This window comes from Saccopteryx leptura, chromosome 13 (genome assembly GCF_036850995.1).
Source record: "Saccopteryx leptura isolate mSacLep1 chromosome 13, mSacLep1_pri_phased_curated, whole genome shotgun sequence".
NCBI classification, from domain to species: Eukaryota; Metazoa; Chordata; class Mammalia; order Chiroptera; family Emballonuridae; genus Saccopteryx; species Saccopteryx leptura.
This window is the reverse complement of record NC_089515.1, coordinates 23,004,363-23,028,100: the sequence shown is the minus strand read 5'-3', so window position 1 is coordinate 23,028,100 and position 23,738 is coordinate 23,004,363. Positions and strand designations below refer to the sequence as shown.

Genomic DNA, 23,738 nt, shown 5'->3' with positions numbered 1-23,738 from the left:
CATATTCCACTCTGACTTAATCATCTAAAAGTTCCCTTGATAGATTTGCTGACTCTAAGAGGACTAGTTGCCAGTTCAGGCATTTGTATTCTCTAGCTTGGGCTAGTCCATTAGCCTCTGTATCAGTCAGCTAAAGCTGTAACAAATAACCCTCAAATCTCAGTGGGTTATAGCACCACAGATCTATTTTGGCTCACAAGGATGACCTTTGAGGGTCAGCTGCAGCCCTGCTTCATGTCCTCTTCACTCCAGTCTGATCCTGTTGGGATGTGCTGGCCTCTTCAGAGGGAAGCCACGTAACAGTGGACCTCCATGATGCTTTCAGAGCTTCTGCTGGCAAGGGAAGGGCTCAGGGCCTGCCACTCATCCTCCACTGGCCAAAGAAAATCACATGGGGAAGCTTGGTCATACTCCCTGGACAGGAGTGAGATCATCCTAAAAGAGGGAACTACTGGGTGAGACAGTGAAGATATGTGAACATATAATCTGTTGCAGCCTGCTACTGCTCCTTTCTGAAAATCAGTCTCTCTCCATTCCTGACTGCCACCACATGATCAGAGCTAACTGTTAAAAAGGCCAGTGTGGTCTTATAATTATTTCTGGCCTTACCAACCTTTGTTACCTCTCAGCCACCTGGGGCAAGTGCTTCCTGACATTTTTTTTGCATCACAGCACATGTAGAAAAGAACAGGTCTACAGCATGTGGGAATAAGGAGGATGGGACTGTTAAGGGCTGGAGGGGAGCAACCTAGAGATGCTAGCTGCCCGGGTCCCACCTCAGCTGGCTATCTGGTGGGTAGAGTGAATCAGTATTTTTGTATATACCTGTCACTCATGTAAGACAGCAATCAGTATATTCTGACTTAAAAGACAGGGTCCAAGGTCTTTGTTCTTCTTGGAAAGTCCTTCTTTCCTTCACTGCATGGAAAACTCATTCATTCTTCAATACCCAGCTCAAATGTTCATCTCTGGGGTCAAGTCTGCTCTGACTCCCTAGGCAAAGTGAGTCACTTCCTACTTTATGAATTTGTTTATATCTCTGGAATGTCAGTCATCATCTTCTAGTATAAGCATATATTTGCATATTTGTTTTTCCCACTTTGTGGTGAGCTCTTAGGAGCAAAAAATTTTATCTCATTTATTTTTCATTTCCAGCATGCTGGTAAATAGTAGGCACTGAAAAAGTGTTTGCTAAACAAATGGATGGATGATGTGTGATGAGAAGGATGCTGCCACTGATTTTAGTGTAGGATGGTATGTTTTTCTCTTTCCTTGTAAAGGAGAGATAACAGTACCAAGTTTTGCTGGTAACTGTTTTTCACAAGTTTTCTGGTGTCTAACTACTCAAGATTATATAAAGATTATATAATGTTTCACCTAAACAATTTAAACAATTTAAAATATACTTATCACTTATGATTTTTCCATCTCTTAACCTCTGACAGCATATATCAGTTGCTATAGCAACTTGTGTCATCTCTGGGCTTCTTATCAAGGACATTTATGTCTTTTTGCTCCTTCTCATATTTCTGTCTCTTTTTCCTCTGTCTCTCTGTCATATATATATATATATACACACACGCACACCTAGCCCTTATTTCCGAACAGAAAGTTACCTTTTGTGCATTCTATTTATAGGGAGTTGAGGAATAATATCAGGGTATGAGGGGAGTCTCATGAAGCTGATATTTTCATCTACATCTAGAGCATACATTGTTCCAAGTTTATCCTTTAGATCCAGAAATTTCTTTAAAAACTGAATCTATGAAAAATAAGAAATGCAAAGATTTCTATGAAAGGATATTCTTCAAGATAAATTGTGCCACATTTATTTGATACAAAATTATGTACCATTAAAACCACATGTTTGGCCCCGGGCTGGCTGGCTCGGTTTATTAGAGCACTGTCCCGAAGTGCAGAGGTCACCAGTTTGATCCCCAGTCAGGGAACTTATAGGAACGGATCGATGTTTCTGTCTCACTCTCTCCCTTCCGCTCTCTCTAAAATCAATAAAACAAACAAACAAGCAAACAAAACCCATGTGTTTGAAAAACATTTTTTAAAATGGGGTACATGTTCACAATATGAATCTGATAAAAAAAACTGCAAAATTATACAGGGTGGGGCAAAAGTAGGCTTACAGTTGTTTGTATGGCAAATAATAAAATAATTAATAATAATACAAGAGTAAACTCTGTGTTTTGCATATTCACAACTTTAAACCTACTTTTGCCCCACACTGTATATGTGGTTTGACCCCAATTATACCTTTGTGCATAGGAAATAGATTGGAGTGGTTGTGAGGATTAAATGAGGTAATATTATTATTATTTAGAACAATCTTTGGCACATAGTAAACGTTCCATAAATACACAAGTAAGTAAGTAAGTAAGTATATTGTTGGTAAATAGTCCAGAGTTATGTTTTTTTGTTTGTTTGTTTTTTGTTTTTTGTTTTTTTGTATTTTTCTGAAGCTGGAAATGGGGAGAGACAGTCAGACAGACTCCCGCATGCGCCCGACCGGGATCCACCCGGCACGCCCACCAGGGGCGACGCTCTGCCCACCAGGGGGCGATGCTCTGCCCCTCCAGGACGTCGCTCTGCCGCGACCAGAGCCACTCTAGCGCCTGGGGCAGAGGCCAAGGAGCCATCCCCAGCGCCCGGGCCATCTTTGCTCCAATGGAGCCTCGGCTGCGGGAGGGGAAGAGAGAGACAGAGAGGAAGGAGGGGGGTGGGGGGTGGAGAAGCAAATGGGCGCCTCTCCTATGTGCCCTGGCCGGGAATCGAACCCGGGTCCCCCGCACGCCAGGCCGAAGCTCTACCGCTGAGCCAACCGGCCAGGAGATGAGAATTTTAAAGCCAACATAGGTGAGTTGAGAAAAATCTACCTGAACCTCAACTCTCAGTTCCTTGAATTTGCTTCACAAAAGAGAGCACCCAAGGAGATCTAGGAAGATCCTGCAGAACCCTCCTACCCCCTCTTCCCTGACTCAGTGTCTGTATTGGCTAGCAAACTCCTGCATTCCCTCTGGTCAGCTGTCTATCCAGCTGGTCAGGCCATTACGGCAAACCCAAAGAACAATTGGGAAGGCAGTGTGAACGGGCAGCTGCCCAGTGCACTCTGAGAATGGTGGCTTAGGGATTTGGCAGGCAGAGAGAATCACTCCTAAAAGTGCCACACACTAAGAGATAGTTTTCCATAGGCTACATCAGCTCAGAGTGATAAAGAGTAAGCCTGTGGGCCTGGACCTCCAACAGTATCCCTAAATGGAAGAGTACTAGGGACTGGAAAGTGGATGGGGCCCTGCACACCACTGTGTTTTCCACCTGTAGCTTTGAAAGTAGATTCCAGCACCATCCTGTGATACTAAAAGTTGGACCTACCTTAACAGAGCTACTCCTTGGGTGCAATAAATCCTACCCCGCTCAAAGATGAATAAGGAAAAAGCAGGTTAATGGCACCTGTGGAAAAATATGCCTTTGAACCACAGAAAGAGAATGGCTTCTGGAGGCCCCAGGGTAAAAGCCTGGCTCTGAAAATTCCTCTAAGGGAAGATCTTCAGGTTGAACCCTTTGAAATAACCATTTTCATAGGGGAAAAACAGTTGACGCTTGGTGATTTCATAAGGCCCCAACCTAACAGAGCAAATGCAGAGAAAAGGTTTGGCTTCCTCCAAGTGTATAAATATACAAAAATTAGGGTCGGGTTTCCCCTAATGTAATAATGAATAGTGTTTGTTTAGCAAAACACCTTGATCCTTGCATTGATTTGAAAGGTGAGTCCCAATGAACCAGAGTAAAACCAAGGAAAGTAAAAAAAGTAACAGAGATTGGGTAGGAGAGGGAATGTGGTGAACAGGAAATAGGGAAGCGATTTGAAAAGATGGAAGAGGAGAGCAGACAACACACACATGAAAGCAGTAGGTTGGGCTCTTCCAGAAGAGAGGACCCGTGGGGAGTTCCCGGAGGTACGCCCCACACTACTTGATTTTAAGTTCCTCACTGTAGCTCAGACCTTCAGTGACAGTCTGATACATCCCTGCTGTGGCCGGATTGCACTTTGGAGGGGGGCAGGCATGGGGTGGTGGTGGGAGCGGGAGTGAGGTAGCAAACACATCCCAGAAAGGGGACAGAATGCAAGAAACAAGATGCCAAAGAAGGATCCAGAATTTTATGGAAACAGGAAATTAAAGCCATAATCAATAGGGGAAAAAAATAATTCTGCCCCCCATTCTTGATTTTTTAGGTGGGATGTTGGGTTTCCTAGCTTACAGAATGGGGATTCTAGACTTTTTGTTGTCACTGTTAAGGACAGGGTAATGCCAGTAGGACACAGGACTATTATCTGGGCTGCAAGTCCAAGGTGACATCACCTCCAGGGTAAAGCAAAGATGAAACAAAAAGAGAGAGACGGACAAAATAAGGAACAGTTGTAAAGAGACTGAAAACAAACAAACAAAATGAAAACAATGATGGATTTAAAATCCCCATTGGAGTGAGTGAAGAACAGAATTGATGTGTGGAAATGGACCGTGGAGTGCACACTTGAGTAGTACTTCTGGAATGTAGAGGGAGAAAAATTCAAGATGAAAATGATTAAAGAGAAGATGAGAGATAAGAAGTCAGGGACTAGAAACCAGTTTACAACAGTTGGTCTCTGACAGTGGAGTTGAGGCCCACATCGGAGATGGAACGGGGAAATACAGTGTGTCTGTAAAGTCATGGTGCACTTTTGACCGGTCACTGGAAAGAAACAAAAGATGATCGAAATGTGAAATCTGCACCAAATAAAAGGAAAACTCTCCCAGTTTCATACTTATTCAGTGCGGTTCGATGTGGGCTCACGCACAGATTTTTTAGGGCTCCTTAGGGAGATATCCCGTATAGCCTCTACAGACTCGTCACTGACTGATGGCCTACCAGAACGGGGTTTCTCCACCAAACTGCCGGTTTCCTTCAACTGCTTATCCCACAGAGTAATGTTATTCCTACGTGGTGGCGCTTCGTTATAAACACACCGATATTCACGTTGCACTTTGGTCACGGATTCGAATTTAGTGAGCCACAGAACACACTGAACTTTTCTCTGTACCATCCATATCTTGACTGGCATGGCCGTGGGCTGCTCCACTGTATACACGGTGCTATGTCATCATCTGCGCATGCGCACATGCTGCCACATCATCCTACAGAAACTGGGAGGATTTTCCTTTTATTTGGTGCAGATTTCACATTTCTATCGTCTTTTGTTGCTTTCCTGTGACCAGTCAAAAGTGCATCATGACTTTATGGACACACTGTATTTTCTGGAGATGATAGGATCCCTGTGCATGCAGCTTGACCACGTTCCAGGCAAAGTTGGTGACAGGAGAACGTCACAGAGACTTGCCCAGGAAGAAAGGTGTGTGTGTGTGTTGTTTTTATCTACAGTGATGAAGGTATTCTCTGAGAATTAGGCAAGAAGATAAAGCAGAAGCCTAGTTGCTTTTTTAAAATTTTAATAGAAATAAGAGTGAAAGGAAATACACCAACATATGAATAGTGGTTATATCTGGGTGGTACGGATACAGATTGTTTTAATTTCTCCCTTTTGTGCTTCTTATATGTAGAGATTTTTCTAAAATGATTATGTATTACTTTAGTATCCTGCTTCCGCCCAAAAAAGAACAAATAAAATTATTAATAAAAATTTGCCCTTCCTTCAAGGACCCCAAATCATATCCCACTTTTCCCAAAGAGCTTTATTGAAAGTCGTCTCTAACTGCTCCGTACCTGGCCCCCTGTCTGGCAGTGAGGAACTCCTGTGTTAACTTACTGATACTTGTGTGTCTGCCTTGCTCTACTTACAAGCTCCTTGAGGACAGACTTATTTGCTAAATAGGGATGTACTGAAATATTTCTGAAAGAATGAATGAAAAGCATAATTAGATGTATGAATTAAGTGGTCAAAGACTTATGGTACTTTTAGGTGCCTATAGGAACTTCTTCAATAATATGCTTATCACCACGGGTCTGCCCTCCCTTTAAATCTGATACATGTTGACATGATAGACAATGTTACTGAATTATACTCAGCTATTTTAGGTGTGAGTGACTTCTGGAATGGTCTCTTCTTTCTTTTGGGCTACAAAAACAGTATCAACATTTGCCTTCTGTGTGTGTATGTGTAGAGAAAGAAAGGTAAAATCTAGATGCTGAAAGCCCAACATTACATTTTATTAATTTAACTTGGCACTCGCAAAAGAGAAAGAAGATCCCCTTTTGTGCCGTAATTGGAATGCTCAGAATCCCAAACCTTTTCTTATGTGTTTGTCAGTCAACATTTGCTATAGTCTTGATGCATAGTAAACAACCACCGAATCTTACTGGCATGCCAATAGAAGCACTTGTTTCTCATACCAACAGTTGCCCGGGTGGTCAGAGGATCTAGGCTGGGCTTACTCAGGCTTGACACAGGGCTGGGGCTCCGGTTCAGTTTTGCTCTATATGTTTCTCATCCTCCAGGATCTGTTGTATCCTCGTGGAGAAAAGCAGGAATGCGAAGGACAAACCCAACAGCACAAGGACATTTCATAGCTCTCTACTTGCCTAATGTTCTCTGACATCCCATTGGCTCTGGCAAGTCACATGCCCAGATCTAACCTCAAAAGCAAGGGGAATGAGACTCCTTCCATGGGGTGGGGGGCAGGGAGTGGAAGTGAATATTTGTGGAGCCATAAAATAATCTACTGCAGTGTTTCAGCACTTTTTATCCTCATGGTTTTTCTTCTGCTGCTCTCTAAACTTCCCTCTTCGGATAAATTAAGAGGCATCAGATATGGCATTATAAATGGAGGTCTGCCATACCATATCTACTCTGCTTCTGAACTGTTACAAATTCTAGGTAGAGCCATTTCTAGTTAATGGTTAAACCTGAGGGGCATTTCCCACATTCTGTACTTGGTCCATTTTAGGATCCCTCCTATTCTATTTAAATTTTAAACTTCTGGACTTTGCCTCCCAGACACCTGACATGCCCCAAAGCAGTCTTTCACAATGAATTCCCTACTTAAAAGTTTCTTAGCTCTCTGCTTATTTTCCTATAAGAGTACCAAGCAAACCTCTTATAGACAGAGGTTCCAAGGAATGAATAGTAATGTGCTTTCAAGGACTTAGAAGTAAGTGAGGAAAGCCAAAGATCAAAGAAAGACTGTTCACTGAATGGGCACTTCAGAACGAAAGGAAGCTCCTGTTTCTTTGATATTTATTTGAAGTTTTATACAGAGTGTCTTTAATAGGCTAGAACCCTGAAGAAGAGCTTCTAGGGCCAGACACAAATTAGCAGCTTTTTGTGTTATAATAAAAGAAGTGAAGTTTGAATCACTGTTTTCCTGCAGAACTGAATTTGAACCATAAAAAATTAAACTGATTTGTTAAGTACTGATAATACAGTATGACATAATGTTAACCTATCATGATATTCTGTTAACATTTATTAAATGATTAGATTATGATATGCGAGGCACCTATATGGTGGCATAAGTATGCATTTTCTCACTCAGATCCTCATAATGACCCTCTGAGGTAGATATCATTATATCACTCATTATATTGATATAATGTAATATGTTACTGAAAACCAGAAATATAGATCTGCTGTTATACATTTAAGATAGAGGATAGAATAAAAAAGCAAGAAAAACAACACTTAAAATTTCACATGCCTGGGCACCTAGGTTCTTTTATTCGGAGTGAGTTTTCTAGTTTCATGATGAAGGTAAAGGCACTGTCAGCATTCAAACCAATGACATTGAATCAGAAAAACTTATCTGAGCGATTATTGCACTAATATTTCATCAAATGCAAGTTAACGGGATCCAAATTCAGTAACCTACTTTCTTAGCCTGACTCCATCCATATGATGTTTTGACTTAGGTGGCCGCTTTCTGGCATATGTTATTGATTTCAATCTCAGTCTTATTTCTATTGGCAGATTGTTTTAACAGAAAAGGAGAAGGCAGGAGTAGCTTATAAATGGGGACTGTGCCCTGAGACTGCACTGTAAGCATTTTCTGAGCTTTTCCAAGGAGGGCCTACCAATGCTGGGAGCTCCAACTCTCCAGCTGTAATAAAACTTTCTATATTTGGGTGTGATTTATCTCATGAGTTGGTTTGAGGTATCTGAAGTGCAATCAATTAATTAAGCTCCAGCCCCAGAGCTGAGAAACCATTCTCTGATAAACCATTTTTTAACAGGGGGACATTTTGCTGATGGAAGGTTTTGCTCCTACTTAACACCCCACACTTGTAATGAATTTTCAGGACTGGAACTTCTTTGTGACATTGCTTTGAATGACTTCTGTCAAAACAAATTGGTTCCCAACAAACAGAACCAAATGGCTTGTGAATTGTCTTTTCCCTTGGTTTCAATACTTTTTTTTTGGTTTTCACTTAAGTTGAATGCCTTTGATCTTCTTGGTATCATGATGGGTTCTCATTACTCCCAGCTTCAAGAATGCAGAAGCAAAATTGTGATTTTATGCACTGTTGTACTGTGGCTGCGGAGAGATGGGCCCTGCTAGCTGGATGCCCCTCAAAGAAGTGCCCTTGGCTGCATCCTTTCTCTGGAGCATTCTTCTGTCTGTGCAAAGGATTATGCTTGTTATAACATCTCTCAGAGTGATTGAAGGATTTTTTTCCCTTTTCTCTGACGTGCTGCTTGATATTCTGAGTGCTGATTATACAGTTCAAAGTATCTTCCATCTATTCATTTCACTGACCCCAAAGAGGGTGATTGTGTTCATAGAAAGATCAAATTTTAGGCCAAGATAGTGTCTTTCTTTTAAAAAAAAAATCAAGAAAATAACAGATCCAGTCATGGATACCTTATTCAGGTATCACATTCATTTCATTTTAGTTACTAGGGGGTCATATCTTGAAAGGCCACCTGCCACTCGTTTTAAGGAATCTATTAATAGATATGGATCAAAGACACGATGAATGGGTTTTCTTTTCATTTCAGATCTGCCCACATGCCTTTACCCCAGACCTTCTTGTCTTCTAATTTTGTTCTTTCCAAGCCCTCCAAGCCCATTTACCACCGAATCTGTATATATTCCTACTTTGGGCCATTTTCTTTCTACACAAAGTGATGATTGCAAACAATAATAATAAAATAGTAAAAACATACAAAAATATGTTGTACAACTCTAGCCACATAAATTTAAAAAGTTGGTTGAAACAGACAATTCTTTCAAATATTTGTATGTACATCCAGGTTTGACTCAAGAAGAAGTAGAAAATGTAGAAAGATCAGCAAGTAGAGATGCCACCAAAAAAAGTGGAGAGACACTTAGCTCCAACATTGTTCCTGAGGGCCTAATGATTATAGAATTGAGTTTCTTCAGACTTTTGAGAATCAGATAATTCTCAGGCTATAAAATATTTTTTCTTTTGTTAATTTAGAAAAAGTGCTGTTCATGTACTTCGTGTTCTTTGGGGTGATATCGATTGGCATTGCTGTTCTGACACCACCCGTGCTTTCTGCAGTGATGACGAGTAAAGAGCACAGACCTAGGAGAGAACTTGGGGCCCGAGGTTGGAATGGGCGAGGAATAAGAAAGCGGAAGCAATTCCCACAAATTACGTAAATCCCAAATATGAACGGCTTCAGTAAGATGGGTAGGACCCTCCTCAGATCCATTAACCTTCCAATGTTTGAGTTTCTCATAACACTCCGGGTATCTCAGTTTACTAGTGGTATCCATTCCTTGATTATCCATTTTATGGTTGAGTCCTTCACTAGAGGTGAGCTTGAGAGCAGGAAATGGTCTTCCTCTTCTTTACATCTTTAGTGCTTTCATGGTGCCTGCTGTAGATAAGTCTTCAATACTTGTTCATTGGGGAATGATTAAATGGGTGAGTGAATGACTAAGTCAATCGAGAGGGACTCCATTTATTTCTTGCAACTAGCAGAAACCTTGATTTTAAAATAGAGCCAAAAAGGAAAGTGATAGACTTAGATCATTTATGAAGATGTATGCAGAATCCCGAATGAAATTCTAGCAAACTAAATTCAACAGTACATTAAAAGAATCACCCAGTATGACCAAAGAGACTTTATCCTGAAACTGCAAGCAGAGTTTTCTATTAAGGAAACTATTGCTGGCGATATGGAAACGTAAAGTGTTAACAGCCATTTCGGAAAGCAATCTAGCAATATCTATTAAAGTTTAGAAAGATAGATATCTTCTGAGCCAGTCATAGCTACTCCTGGGAATCCATCCCAACAGAAGTGAAAGCACAGGTGAAATAAGTAAAAGGACATATGTACTAAAATGTTTATTGTGGCAGGGTTCAGAGTAGTAGAAAAATGGAAACCAAGCTAATGCCCGTCAGAGGGGAGAGCTGAGTATACGATGATACACACACACTGTATGGCATTACACCGCCTTTAAAGAGAATGAGTTAGAGCTCCTCCACCGGATTTCCACAAAGTATTATTGAGTGATAAAAAGCAAGGTGCATAAAAAGTATAGATAAGAAAATCCCATTTTGCTAAAAAATAAAAACAAACCCCCAAAAGCAAAACAAAAGAAAATAAACAATGTACTAGTTTAATAGCTGTAAATGATAGTACTTCTTTTTTTTTTTTTTTTCTTCATTTTTCTGAAGCTGGAAACAGAGAGAGACAGTCAGACTCCCGCATGCGCCCGACCGGGATCCACCCGGCACGCCCACCAGGGGCGATGCTCTGCCCACCAGGGGGCGATGCGCTGCCCATCCTGGGCGTCGCCATGTTGCGACCAGAGCCACTCCAGCGCCTGAGGCAGAGGCCACAGAGCCATCCCCAGCGCCCGGGCCATCTTTGCTCCAATGGAGCCTTGGCTGCGGGAGGGGAAGGGAGAGACAGAGAGGAAAGCGCGGCGGAGGGGTGGAGAAGCAAATGGGCGCTTCTCCTGTGTGCCCTGGCCGGGAATCGAACCTGGGTCCTCTGCACGCTAGGCCGACGCTCTACCGCTGAGCCAACCAGCCAGGGCATGATAGTACTTCTTTTGACTTCAGTTTCCTTCTTTGAAAATTGGGGTGATGATAATGTTTATGTTACCAGATTGTGGTGAAGATTCTATGAGTTCACACATAGAAAATGCCTGGTACATAGAAAGTACTAGAAAAATGTTAGTTATGATGATGATGATGATGATGTTATTGGTCCTAAATAGATTATGCAGAATTCAAAGACAAACGTGGAAGAAGACGAACTAGATTGTTAACCTGGTTACTTTATGTATCAATGAGGGACTGATGTGAAGGAGAAAGAAGGTCCAAGTAAATAAGAAAAAAAAATGTATGTTTTACATTTATTTTAAATTATGACACACAGAATTATGTATAAATAACTAAAATTAAAACACTTGTAAAAGGAACACAGGGAAATCAAATCAGTAGACTCAATAAGAAAAATAATGCGGCCCTGGCCGGTTGGCTCAGCGGTAGAGCGTCGGCCTAGCGTGCGGAGGACCCGGGTTCGATTCCCGGCCAGGGCACACAGGAGAAGCGCCCATTTGCTTCTCCACCCCTCCGCCGCACTTTCCTCTCTGTCTCTCTCTTCCCCTCCCGCAGCCAAGGCTCCATTGGAGCAAAGATGGCCCGGGCGCTGGGGATGGCTCTGTGGCCTCTGCCCCAGGCGCTAGAGTGGCTCTGGTCTCAATATGGCGACGCCCAGGATGGGCAGAGCATCGCCCCCTGGTGGGCAGAGCGTCGCCCCATGGTGGGCGTGCCGGGTGGATCCCGGTCGGGCGCATGCGGGAGTCTGTCTGACTGTCTCTCCCCGTTTCCAGCTTCAGAAAAATGAAAAAAAAAAAAAAAAAAAACAAAAAGAAAAAAAATGCTACAAAATAATGCTGAAAAGGCACTTGCTAAAATGTAATCTCATCTCTCCTTCATTATAAGTCCAAGGAAACTTTGAAAGTGTTTATTTGAAGTTATAAAGGATAGCCTGACCAGGCAGTGGCACAGTGGATAGAGAGTTGACCTGGGATGCAGAGGACCCAGGTTTGAAACCTGAGATTGCTGGCTTGACTGTGGGCTCATCCGGCTTGAGCGTGGGCTCACCAGCTAGAGTGTGGGGTTGCTGGCTGGTGCATGAAATCATAGATATGACCCATGGTTGTTGGCTTGAGCCCAAAGGTCGCTGGCTTGTGCCCAAGGTCGCTGGCATGCGCAAGGGGTCACTGGCTCTGCTGGAAACCCCTGGTCAAGGCACACATGAGAAAGCAATCAGTGAACAACTCAAGGGCTGCAACTATGAGTTGATGCTTCTCATCTTTGTCCCTGTCTGTCCCTCTTGCTTAAAAAAAAAAAAAACTTCATTGAAATTCAGTGATATATCAAGATTCTCTCCATTATATGCTATAGTTTTTTATTTTTTAATTGTTATTTTAGTGAGAGGAGGAGAGGCAGAGACAGACTGATTCCTGCATGCACCCAACCAGGATCCACCCCACAAGCCCACCAGGGGGTGATGCTCTGACCGTCTGGGGCCCTCGCTCCGCTGTTGCCACTGGAGGCATGTTTTAGCTCCTCAGGTGGAAGCTGCAGAGCCATCCTCAGCACCCAGGGCCAACTTGCTCTAATCGAGCCATAGCTGCAGGAGGGGAGGAGAAGAAGAGGGAGAGAGAGGGAGAGAGAGAGAGAGACAGAGAGAGAGAGAGACACACACAGAGAGAGAGACAGAGAGAGAGAGAGACAGAGAAAAGAGAGAGAGAGAGACAGAGAGAGACAGAGGTGAGAGGGGAGGGATGGAGAAACAGATGGATGCTTCTGTGTGCCCTGACTGGGAGTCAAACCCATACATCCACATATGGGGCCAACACTCTACCACTAAGTCAATTGGCCAGGGCCGTTCTGTGTTTGAATCAGTTTTCCTCATTAACATTTTTCTACTTAAGAAATTTTTGAAGAAGTTTGTCCATAAAAATATCAATTTCTGTGGACATTGCAGCCAAGAGTCATGGTTCTGTAACTCCTACTGTATGGATTGCTTGTTGAGACATACTGACCCTCCGTGGAATTTCATGCCTCAGTTTTTCGTACTTGCAGAAAGGAGGCTGTTGTTACATCCCAGGAGACAGGCCACAGCAGACCCAAAGTGAATTTTATAAGTTTTATTGCAAACCTGCACAGGGACTGCAGGCAACCCACACAGGGGAACACTGCAGCCCCGCAAACCTGCGCAGGGACTGCAGGTAACCCACGCAGGGGAACACTGCAGCCCCGCAAACCTGCGCAGGGACTGCAGGTAACCCACACAGGGGAACACTGCAGCCCCGAGCTTCTAAAATGGCTCCTTTTTATAGGGTGGCTATCTAGGTTGAGCAAGCATTATACAGAAGCTGATGTGGCTGTTAGCTATTGGCTAGGGAGGTCGTGCGCAGTTGGGGGGGGTATTGCTCAGTGGAGAATTTCAAACATAAACTTCTGATAAGGGTCTCTGACTCATCTGAACTCTTTGTTCTCGGCGTCACAGGGGCCCTATCAGCACTCCCTGTTCCTTCAATAGTTACACTCTTGGCAGCCCCAACATATCAGCACTCCCTGAATCTAACATTCCCCCATCTCTTTTGGGCATAAATCAAACCCTTGATTCTTCATCAGTGGGGAGAATGGTATAAGGCTGGGGCTCATGAGAATTTTCTACTTTAGCTGTAGCTATAAGCTAATTGGGTCAAGGGTCCTCCCTAGTATGTGCTGGCACGCTGATAGTGTGCCCTTAGTACTACAAGCTTTACGGCTTGAATTCTCTTTTGTACATACTGCATGAGGCAGTTGATAATATACAGACTAATGGTGACCCCCCTACTATAAGCAAAACGAGGGGTCCGATAAGAGCAGTAAGTAATGTAGTGAGCTAAGGGGATGAAGAGAATAAATTCTTATACTAATTTCTTTCTGCCTTGTATTTTTCTTCTCTGTACTAACTTCTTAGAACTTACACAAACCTTTTGCAACTTACACAAACCTTCTACAACTTACACAAACCTTCTGCAACTTACATAAACCTTCAACTTTTATGCACTTTCTTATCCAGAAATAACTGGCCTTCATAACAACATGCTTTTCCTTTTTCTTTCAAAAGTATTTCTATACCTTATACCTTCTATTATCAAAACCATACAATTCCTTTCTAGTCAGAACTCTTGATTTAAAAATCTTTAACCTTTAGTGACAATTAAGTTAGTAAGCCAAAGGACCTACACCCCCTTTCTGTATGACTCATAGCAGTACATGCATCAAAACTTAAGATGACTTACTTGGCTTTCCTTTACCTTAGTTTCCCTCCCTCCCCAAAGTCTAATTAAAAGGAGGTCCTTAGTGAGTTCCTCTAGGCATTAGCCATGCGTGGACCAGTTAACTTCTGGTTTGTGGCTGAAGCAGGGCATGCTGTCCTTCTCAGGGTCAGCTTACAAGGGTTGGCGGGGTCAGTCTTCGCTGTCCACAAAGGTGTCTCTGCTGGGACTGCAAGCTTCAGCCGGCTGCAGTGGACCCAGGCGGGTATGCCTTCTACCTTGGCAGTAGTGGGAGTGGTCAGGATCATGGTGTGTGGACCTGTCTACGTGGGAGTCAGTCCTTGGGTGGTGTACTGCTAGAAGTGCCTCTTGGACAGTCTTTGAACAGTTTTCTGAGTAACCTATAAAACCTGCAAGTACTTAGGGAAAGGGTGTTACATTTCTACACTTTGCAGTTAGAGTTTAAGTCCTAGTGACCACTGCTTCTAGCTGGAATTAGCAGCAGGTCCCAGCCTATAATAGGCATGGGGCATTGAGATAAGAGGAATAAAGGAGATACTAAACATTAAATAAAGCAATAAAATCAGACTGTCAATACCCACAGTAGAGATCTTTGAGGGATAAATAAAACTTAAATATTCAAGCAAGGCATAGTAGATGGCCCTTGTGTTTACAAGAAATGAGATTAGTTTATCTGCTACTTGGAAGAAATACCTTAGGCTCCTGAACGATGTCCTTGGGCCTTCAGTGGCAATTCCCAGCACAGTGGGCAAGGTCAGGTCACAGGTAGCTGGAGCAGGGCTAGAAGAGACTGAACCCTCCCTCCATGGAGCAAGGGGGCAGCTTACCTTCTCATGTCCCTCTTTCCACAGCACAGGTGTGTCAACTGGTGGGGCCGGGAAGCCTGGCAGGCTTCAGTTCAATGACCTTTCTTTCCACTCTGGAGCAGGGCCTTGATGAAAGCTATGAAACCCCTTAGGGCGCTAGAGCCAAAAGTTGGTATTTCCTGACTTCTTTTGGGCCTTATTTGCCTTTTCTGTTACTTCCTTGGTCATTATAGACCTTAAAAGCCATGCTCAGAAGATCTCACTGAGGGGCTTGACTAAGAGAGCAAAATTGGGAATCCTGTATTTAAAGAAGCCTATTAGACCGAGGAAAGAAAAGATTTGATCTGTGGTGGTAAATCAGGTGGAGGTTCAGGATTATGTCTCTAGAGTTCTCCTTTCTACCTATTATGTTAAGAATTCTTCTATTAAGCCAATCAATAGTAATATTTTTTACTCTGGGTTTTGTGACCTAACATTGAAAAATTAACAATTACTGAATTATTATATATCCCCTAATATTTAAACTAAAATTTTAACATCACAGGCTATGAAATAGCAAATGAAAAGGAGAATTAACAAAAGACTGTTGAAATAACATATACATTTCTAACATAGAAAATGTTTTTTACAACAGATCCTTGGTACAAAAAGGAAGTCTTTGTATTTGACAGACTATACAATTCTATTATGGCTAAAGCAGTAGGTTTAGAAGGGCCCGTATTCCCTAAATCATCTCCTCGGGTCAGGCTCCAGATAGGAGGTGGGGATTCCCCGGAGCCAAAGCAGAGGAGGGCAGGGGCTGTAGCAAGGTGATGATAGCCTCTAGCTTACTGCACTGTTATCTTTTGCCTGACTAAGCAGTGGCTCAGCCCTTGAGCCGGTGCCCAAGGGGGAGGGGCAAGTGCCTGAAACTGTGAGGGGAGCCTGCCACTTCTCCTGCAGCCAGCTGCAGCCTGGCTGCCTTTTCTTTCTCTACCTCTGCTGCTATACTGGGCTGCATACTGACCGTGCCACCTGCCTGCAGGTGGGTGCTGGTGGTAGTACGCTAAACTCTCTATGTTTTCTATGGGTCTAGCAATCCTTGGTTTGGCCAGTCTGCTCTTAAGTTGGCCATTCTAGTTCACAAAGAGTCCGCAATGTGGCGGAATCAACAGGAGTCCTGTAGTCTCGTGCCCTGCGAGAGAAATCAGAAAAGTTATCAAGCAAGCACTGAAGAGGCATTAGGGCAGCAGATTGCCCCTGACCCATGGTCCTTGACTCTCGAAGGAATCCTGTGAGGAAGCAATGGGTGAAGCAGACAAACAAACCAAATATGCACACAAAACAAACAAAACTTCTAAACCAAAACCAAAGGGAGAAGGCAGCGTCCTGCGTTCCCTGACCAGGTGGGGAGAAATCAGGTGGCGTCCCGCCTGCTCCACTACACCCTTTTCTAACCAGAGCTCTGTTTCCAAATATTCAAAGAGGAAGCTTCCTTACCAAACAGTCTCGAGACTCCAAATGTTTCGAATCAGCCAAATTCAGTTTCCAAATGGCAACTGCCGGAGGCTGGCCAGCTGCCAACGTCTGCTGCAGCCCACTCCGTGAGGAGGGGTCTTACACGGTCTATCTCGCTGGGGCTTCATGTGTTACATCCCACCGAGATAGACTACAGCAGACCCAAATTGAATTTTGTAAGTTTTATTGCAAACCTGCACAGGGACTGCAGGCAACCCACGCAAGGGAGCACTGCAGCCCCGCAAACCTGCGCAGGGACTGCAGGCAACCCACACAGGGGAACACTGCAGCCCCCCAAACCTGCGCAGGGACTGCAGGTAACCCACACAGGGGAACACTGCAGCCCCGAGCTTCTAAAATGGCTCCTTTTTATAGGGTGGCTATCTAGGTTGAGCAAGCATTATACAGAAGCTGATGTGGCTGTTAGCTATTGGCTAGGGAGGTCGTGCGCAGTTACGGGGGGGGGTATTGCTCAGTGGAGAATTTCAAACATAAACTTCTGATAAGGGTCTCTGATTCACAAAATGCAGGATGTTGCTGAACTCTTTGTTTTCGGCGTCACAGGGGCCCTATCAGCACTCCCTGTTCCTTCAATAGTTACACTCTTGGCAGCCCCAGCATGTCAGCACTCCCTGAATCTAACACTGTTATACTTAGATCTCATCTTTCCTGGAAGTGTTTTGTGCACAATAGGACACAGTTTTATGAAGTCCTTTGAGTTTCCCTGATGGGAAAAGATTAAAACTGGCAAGACAGTGTTATGATTGCTATCAATGTTCAAAGGCCACTTTTCTTTCTTGTGTTTAACTTTATAAAGACGTGAGTGTGGCCAAGCAGCTAAATTCCCTCTTATCTTCCTTAGTGCTTTATATCAATATTAAGATCTGTTTAAGCCCGTGCCTTATATTTCTCCTTTCGTTTCTTGGTAGTCGGGGTGGTCAAAAGAGATTTTCAAAATTGAAAGAATTTCTTTATTTTCCCTTCTTGTGATCACAAAATAAGCCTTCATGCTTGAGCAAGACTTCAGAGTGGATAAAATGTGTGTTTTCTTCTAATCAGCTGGGTTGAATTTCTGTGTTGTACTTAAATGATTCTAGCCACAGTCAGATTTTCTGATTGCTGGCATTTCTTCTAGCTATCCTAAGATGAAAATCTTTGTGTCCTGACCTGATAACCACAGATGGGCTGTTTAACCATCTTTGTATAATTTCTCCTCCAGGTCCTCACGAACACAAAAGACATCAAAGTTCGTGAAATGCAGATTTTGGACTACAAAAAAAAAATTGCTGAATCAGAGACGAAAATAAAACAGCAACAGAACCTGTATGAAACTTTGAGGTCAGACCGGAATCTGTACAGCAAAAATCTGGTTGAAGCCCAGGTACAGAATATATTTATGTCTTTATATTTTGATTGCTCTGCATCCTGGGTTGAAAGCAATGTCTGTTATCCTAATGGTAGAATTTAGAATAGATCAAGGAAATAATCTCCTGGAATTCATATGGAAACAATGAATCTGTGCAGAACTCTCAGATTGTTTGAAATGGAAATGACATAACTTGATAGGATATGAAGATCATGGTCCTGCTTTAATTATTATGTAGAGTTGCCATTCTCCTGTTCCTAATTTTTAAAACTTCTAATAGCTGCTGTGACTCAGAGGGGAGCAGCATACTCTTGTCATTTAATTGCTGAGATTTGCTTTGTAATCTTTCAGTTACAATGTTGTGGTTCCAATTCTTCTCTTGTAAAATGAGGAATAGAGTGTGTGCGGGGGGTGGGGGGGGTGGGGGGGGTGGGAGGGTGGGGGAGCATATTCATTATGCATACTTTGTATCTATCTCACGAGAGTATTTTGAGAGTTCATGTTATAAAGTACTTTGAGTTTGATGGCACAACATACAAAGGAAGAGCCCAGTCATAACCACTCAGGAGACAATTGTTTTGAGAGAGTCTCTCTTAAAAGTTCTTAAATGTGTATTGAATTTCCATGGGGACAGTGATGTCTATTTAATTTGCTTTCAAACATTTCTTCTTTCATTTTGTTAGGATGAAATAACAGAAATGAAGAGAAAATTAAAGATTATGACCCATCAGGTAGACCATCTGAAAGAAGAAATCTCTGCCAAAGAGTCAGCACTTGTGAAGTTACATCTGGAACAGCAGCGGATAGAGAAGGAAAAGGAAACATTGAAGGTGTAGATCTTATGATAAAAGTGATGGACCAATAGTCTTTCTATTTAACCCATTTGAGATGGGCTCTGTGCTCACTGAAGGCAATGAGGGGCAGGGAGGAGACCCAAGGCACCAGGAGGATGAGCTATATACCACCTCTAGGTCAGGCTACCTTACAAGGGGTGCTCCCAGGTAGAGAGGGGAGGGGGCCAGTGGAGATGCACAAGCACCTAGTTCACCTGTGCTAGCTATTGCCACCTCGGTGGAAGGAATCTAGCAGGTCAGCTATGCTCGAGAAGTCCTGGAGCATTCAGGCTTTCTACACGCCCTTTACATTCACAGCCCACAGCCAGCCCTGGTGCTCACACCCAGCAACCCTGCCACACTCGTCCCTGGGGCCTCTATAAGGCAATGCTGGCAAGACTTTGTCCCGCTGCTCCTGATTGTTGTTTACTTCACTCATGCATATCTTTTCTGCCTGCGATATTACTAGCTACTGGGCATCAAGCTTTGTCCTCACTTGATTTTCCCTCAAACTGGTTCATAGTTCAGTGTATGTCTGTGGGTCTAAGAACTTTGCAGCTACTCCTCCAGGGAATCATCTCTGACTTTATATATATATATATATATATATATATATATATACATACATATATATATATACTAAGACTTACCGTTTTTTTGTTTTTTTTTTACAAAGCTATATTTTATTTTATTTTCATTTTTTTTTTCAATTACAGTTTACATTTTTTATTATTAATTTTAATGGGGTGACATTGATAAATCAGGGTACATATGTTCAGAGAAAACATCTCCAGATTATTTTGACATTTGATTTTGTTGCATACCCATCACCCAAAGTCAAATTGTCTTCCGTCACCTTCTATCTGGTTTTCTTTGTGCCCCTTCCCCCCCCTTTTACCCCCCCCCCCCCGTAACCACCACCCTCTTGTCCATGTCTCTGAGTCTCATTTTTATGTCCTATCTATGTATGGGTTCATATAGTTCTTAGTTTTTTCTGATTTACTTATTTCACTCCGTATAATGTTATCAAGGTCCATCCATGTTATTGTAAATGATCCGATGTCATCATTTCTTATGGCTGAGTAGTATTCCATAGTATATATGTACCAAAGCTTTTTAATCCACTCGTCCTCTGACGGACACTTGGGATGTTTTCAGATCTTCGCTATTGTGAACAATGCTGCCATAAACATGGGGGTGCGTTTCTCCTTCTGGAACAGTTTTATGTTGTTCTTGGGGTATATTCCTAAAAGTGGGATAGCTGGGTCAAAAGGTAGTTCAATTTAAAAATTTTTGAGGAATCTCCATACTGTTTTCCACAGTGGCTGCACCAGTCTGCATTCCCACCAGCAGTGCAGGAGGGTTCCCTTTTCTCCACATCCTCGCCAGTACTTATTCTATGTTGTTTTGTTGATGAGCGCCATTCTGACTGGTGTGAGGTGATATCTCATTGTGGTTTTAATTTGCATTTATCTAATGATTAGTGATGTTGAGCATTTTTTCATATGCCTATTGGCCATCTGTATGTCCTCTTTGAAGAAGTGTCTATTCATTTCTTTTGCCTATTTTTGATTGGATTGTTTGTCTTCCTGGTGTTGAGTTTTACAAGTTTTTTATAAATTTTGGTTATTAACCCCTTATCAGACATATTGTTGAATATGGTCTCCCATTGTGTAGTTTGTCTTTTTATTCTGTTCTTGTTGTCTTTAGCTGTGCAAAAGTTTTTTAGTTTGATATAGTCCCATTTATTTATCCTGTCTTTTATTTCACTTGCCCGTGGAGAAAAATTGGCAAATATATTGCTGCGAGAGATGTTGGGGAGCTTACTGCCTATGTTTTCTTCTAAGATGCTTATGGTTTCATGGCTTACATTTAAGTCTTTTAGGGCATTCTATGCTTGCTAATATAAGGACTACTTTCAAGAATAAACCATTTCAAATCTTCAAACCAAATATTTTACTATACACATTCACTAAGCCTAATGCATTTTCCTTTTCCAATCCAATCCAATCCAATCCAATCGAGTTCCTTTCTAATCCGTTTGACCAAAGAATTAAAAAAGGAACTGTAAAGAGGAACATGCCACTTTTATTTTGAAAATCTATATGGAGAATACTCCTGGATGCTTAAAAGCCACTTGCAGGAACTATCTGTAACAAACAAGAGACTGAATACCTTGGTTTCTGCACATAATTAGCTTTCAAAGATAGGGACTATCTTGAAAATGTGTATGTTGTGTTGGACAGATTTAGTTCCATACATTCTTGATTCCAAGATGCCATTGATTGAGATATGCACTCTCAAAATGGGTTTTTGTCAACTAACAGATAGGTCTCCGTGGAAATAGAACTAGTACTCCATTTAGTTTGAGGAAGATTAAAATGTAACAAAGGTACCTAACCAAAAAAATGGTAATTGATACATTTACCTGTTTGAGACTTTCATCTCCTAACTCCAGCTTGTGATAGAAAATGAATGGAAAATTCTGCATTAAAATTTTTTTGCATATTAAAAATGAACACACTTTCTAAAATTTGAAAATACTATCCTACATCTTTGCCCTTATTCTTCTCGTTCAAAGGGCATAGTTTTATAGAAGATAGCTTGTTCCGCCCTGAAGCCTGTGGTGGAAATGGGTATATTTATCTTTGAGTTTTTTGGAAGAATCTTATTCTAAACATTGCTTTACCCTTGGGCCTCATGGACCTGTGTTAGTGAGGCTTCAGTATAACTTCATCTGGCCCACTCTTTCCTTTTACAGGATGATATTGATCCTCATTTCTTTCTTTCCCAAGTAATGCTTTATTCACCAGATTAATTATTACCCCATAATGAGGTCCAAGGTGGAATTCATTGCCTTCTACAAATCTTGCTTTAGAATAAGCAATGTCCTATGCAAAAGAACAATTATTCCTAATTCTTTAGAGTTTGATTTTGCTTAACATTTGTTTTACTTATGCATTCCATCACCAGGCATCTACACATCTACACATATAGCTCCAAAGAAGCATCATACAAGAATAAAATAAAGGGCAATAGGGCCCTGTTTTTTGGTCCTGGTCCAGCGGAGCTGGTGCACATGAAAGATGATTAAAGGGCTTCTGCTCTGGAGAGCCTGTGCTGAATGGGGAATCCTAGGTCCGGATAGCTTTAGGTCATCAGTTATAGGAAGATGATTGCTTTGGACTTACTGTGAAACTCTGATACCTATCCCCCCAGCATTTCCTATTAAGGCAAAAATGAGTTACAGAAAAAGGATGCCAGCTTGATTTATTATTTGAGGTTATCCAAGGGTGACTTGCAATGGTGCTTCGACTAAATAATTTTGGCCTATCGTTATGCCCATATGACATTCTGTAGAGAAATATGACAGCTCAAATGTTGAGCTTAAGACTCTTGACTTTTTTAGCCTCAAATTTGAATCGTGATCCACACAGCTCTGGATTTCATGCATCTAAGGTTTTCAAACAAAAACCCTGGGGGAAAAGGAAGATTTTCTAGTAACTTTGCTCCAAGAGACATTTAGCTTATTATTGTGAGTTCTACAAAGCTCTGAGGTTACATAACCCTCCCAGAAGGGCAATCCCTTTCGCCTGTTTGGTAGACCAGGAGATGCCTTTAGACAGGAAAACCCAATTTACAACTTCTCGAAGCCAACAGATAAACAATTGCCTATGATAAGTCATCCCCATTCTCATTTATCCTCAAAAGAAAAAATCTTGCCCATTTCATGTTTCTTTTCCCTTTTCAGTTGTTACCAGGTTCTACTGACGCCTCAGGATTCTAGCCATTGTCAGCATATTATGGTTATGACAGAATGTCAATAGTACTCTGTAGATGTGGTGCCTCTGTGTTCAGCTGCCCATTCTGTCCTAGTCTTGTTTCATCAGCACCGAAAGAGCCATCTCATTTGGAGTCTCTGCCTTCTGATCCTAACAAGCCCCTAATTCTGTCTCGTCACCTCCCAGTCATCCCACATCAATCTGACAGTACTTGATTCTTTTGATTCTTGGTGAATAATTCAGCAGTAAGTTCTCTATGTCCAGGGTTCAGCATCACATTGGTGACTAGCTTCAGGTCACCACATCCTTTTACTTAGTGAACTCCAGAATGATACAGATGGGGACTGTCACAAAGAGAGAGAGAAAAAAAAGCCTACTTATTCTTATGGCTAGAAGGCTTCATGTAGTTCTATTTGTTTGTTAGATATAAATGGATGGTGTCTGTGAAACCCAGTGAATGTCAGGATCACGTATGAATGAGTGAAACTCCCACAATTGCAGTTCTGGAGATATGATTTACCGGCATGCCTGTACCCAAATAAGATGATGCATATTCCAAAAACACCTACCAGAGAATTGTATAATTATGGAGGCAGTGACCAAATAGTGTGTCCAGCCATTGTATTACAACTTTATATCACCAGAATATAACAGGGGTTATATTTAATATAACAGGGGTTTCATTTTGTTCTGCTGATGGATTCTGATCAGCTTTGAGAAGTGCTGATATCTTGGGCTCCACCTACACCATCGCTTGAAGGGTGCAGTGCAGTGCAGTTGTTCACATCTTCTCTGGGTGAGACAGCTCAGACTTACAGCTGCTAAATGCATTAGACCCAAGGTACTTTGTTGATGTTAACATTTGCTGCCAACATCTAATGACACATCTTGTTTACAGCCCATAAATTTGTGACATAAGGAGACCATTCAGAATTTTGATGTATTATAAAAAAACCCCACAACAACATCTAGCGATGCCAAATGCATAAATGATTTTACATTCTAGACAGACACTTTTCCACATCATTGATTGCATTTTAATATAACAGGGGTTTCATTTTGTTCTGCTGATGGATTCTGATCAGCTCTTGGCACTTAGGAACAGGGAACTGAATGTTGCACAGCTGGGAAAAGAAAAGTTTTATTAAAGAAAGCAGGAGCCAAGC

General features: G+C 42.1%; 1 protein-coding gene across 2 annotated transcripts in view; it reads left to right on the top strand.

Annotated features, from left to right (window-relative positions):
• CFAP58 (cilia and flagella associated protein 58) overlaps nt 1-23,738 on the top strand; it is a 120,077-nt gene that overhangs the window by 32,976 nt on the left and 63,363 nt on the right. For both annotated transcript variants that reach the window (XM_066355077.1, XM_066355079.1), the window contains exons 10-11: nt 17,811-17,972; nt 18,641-18,787. In XM_066355077.1, the coding sequence (XP_066211174.1) occupies nt 17,811-17,972; nt 18,641-18,787 (309 nt within the window). The remainder of the gene's footprint in view (nt 1-17,810; nt 17,973-18,640; nt 18,788-23,738) is intronic.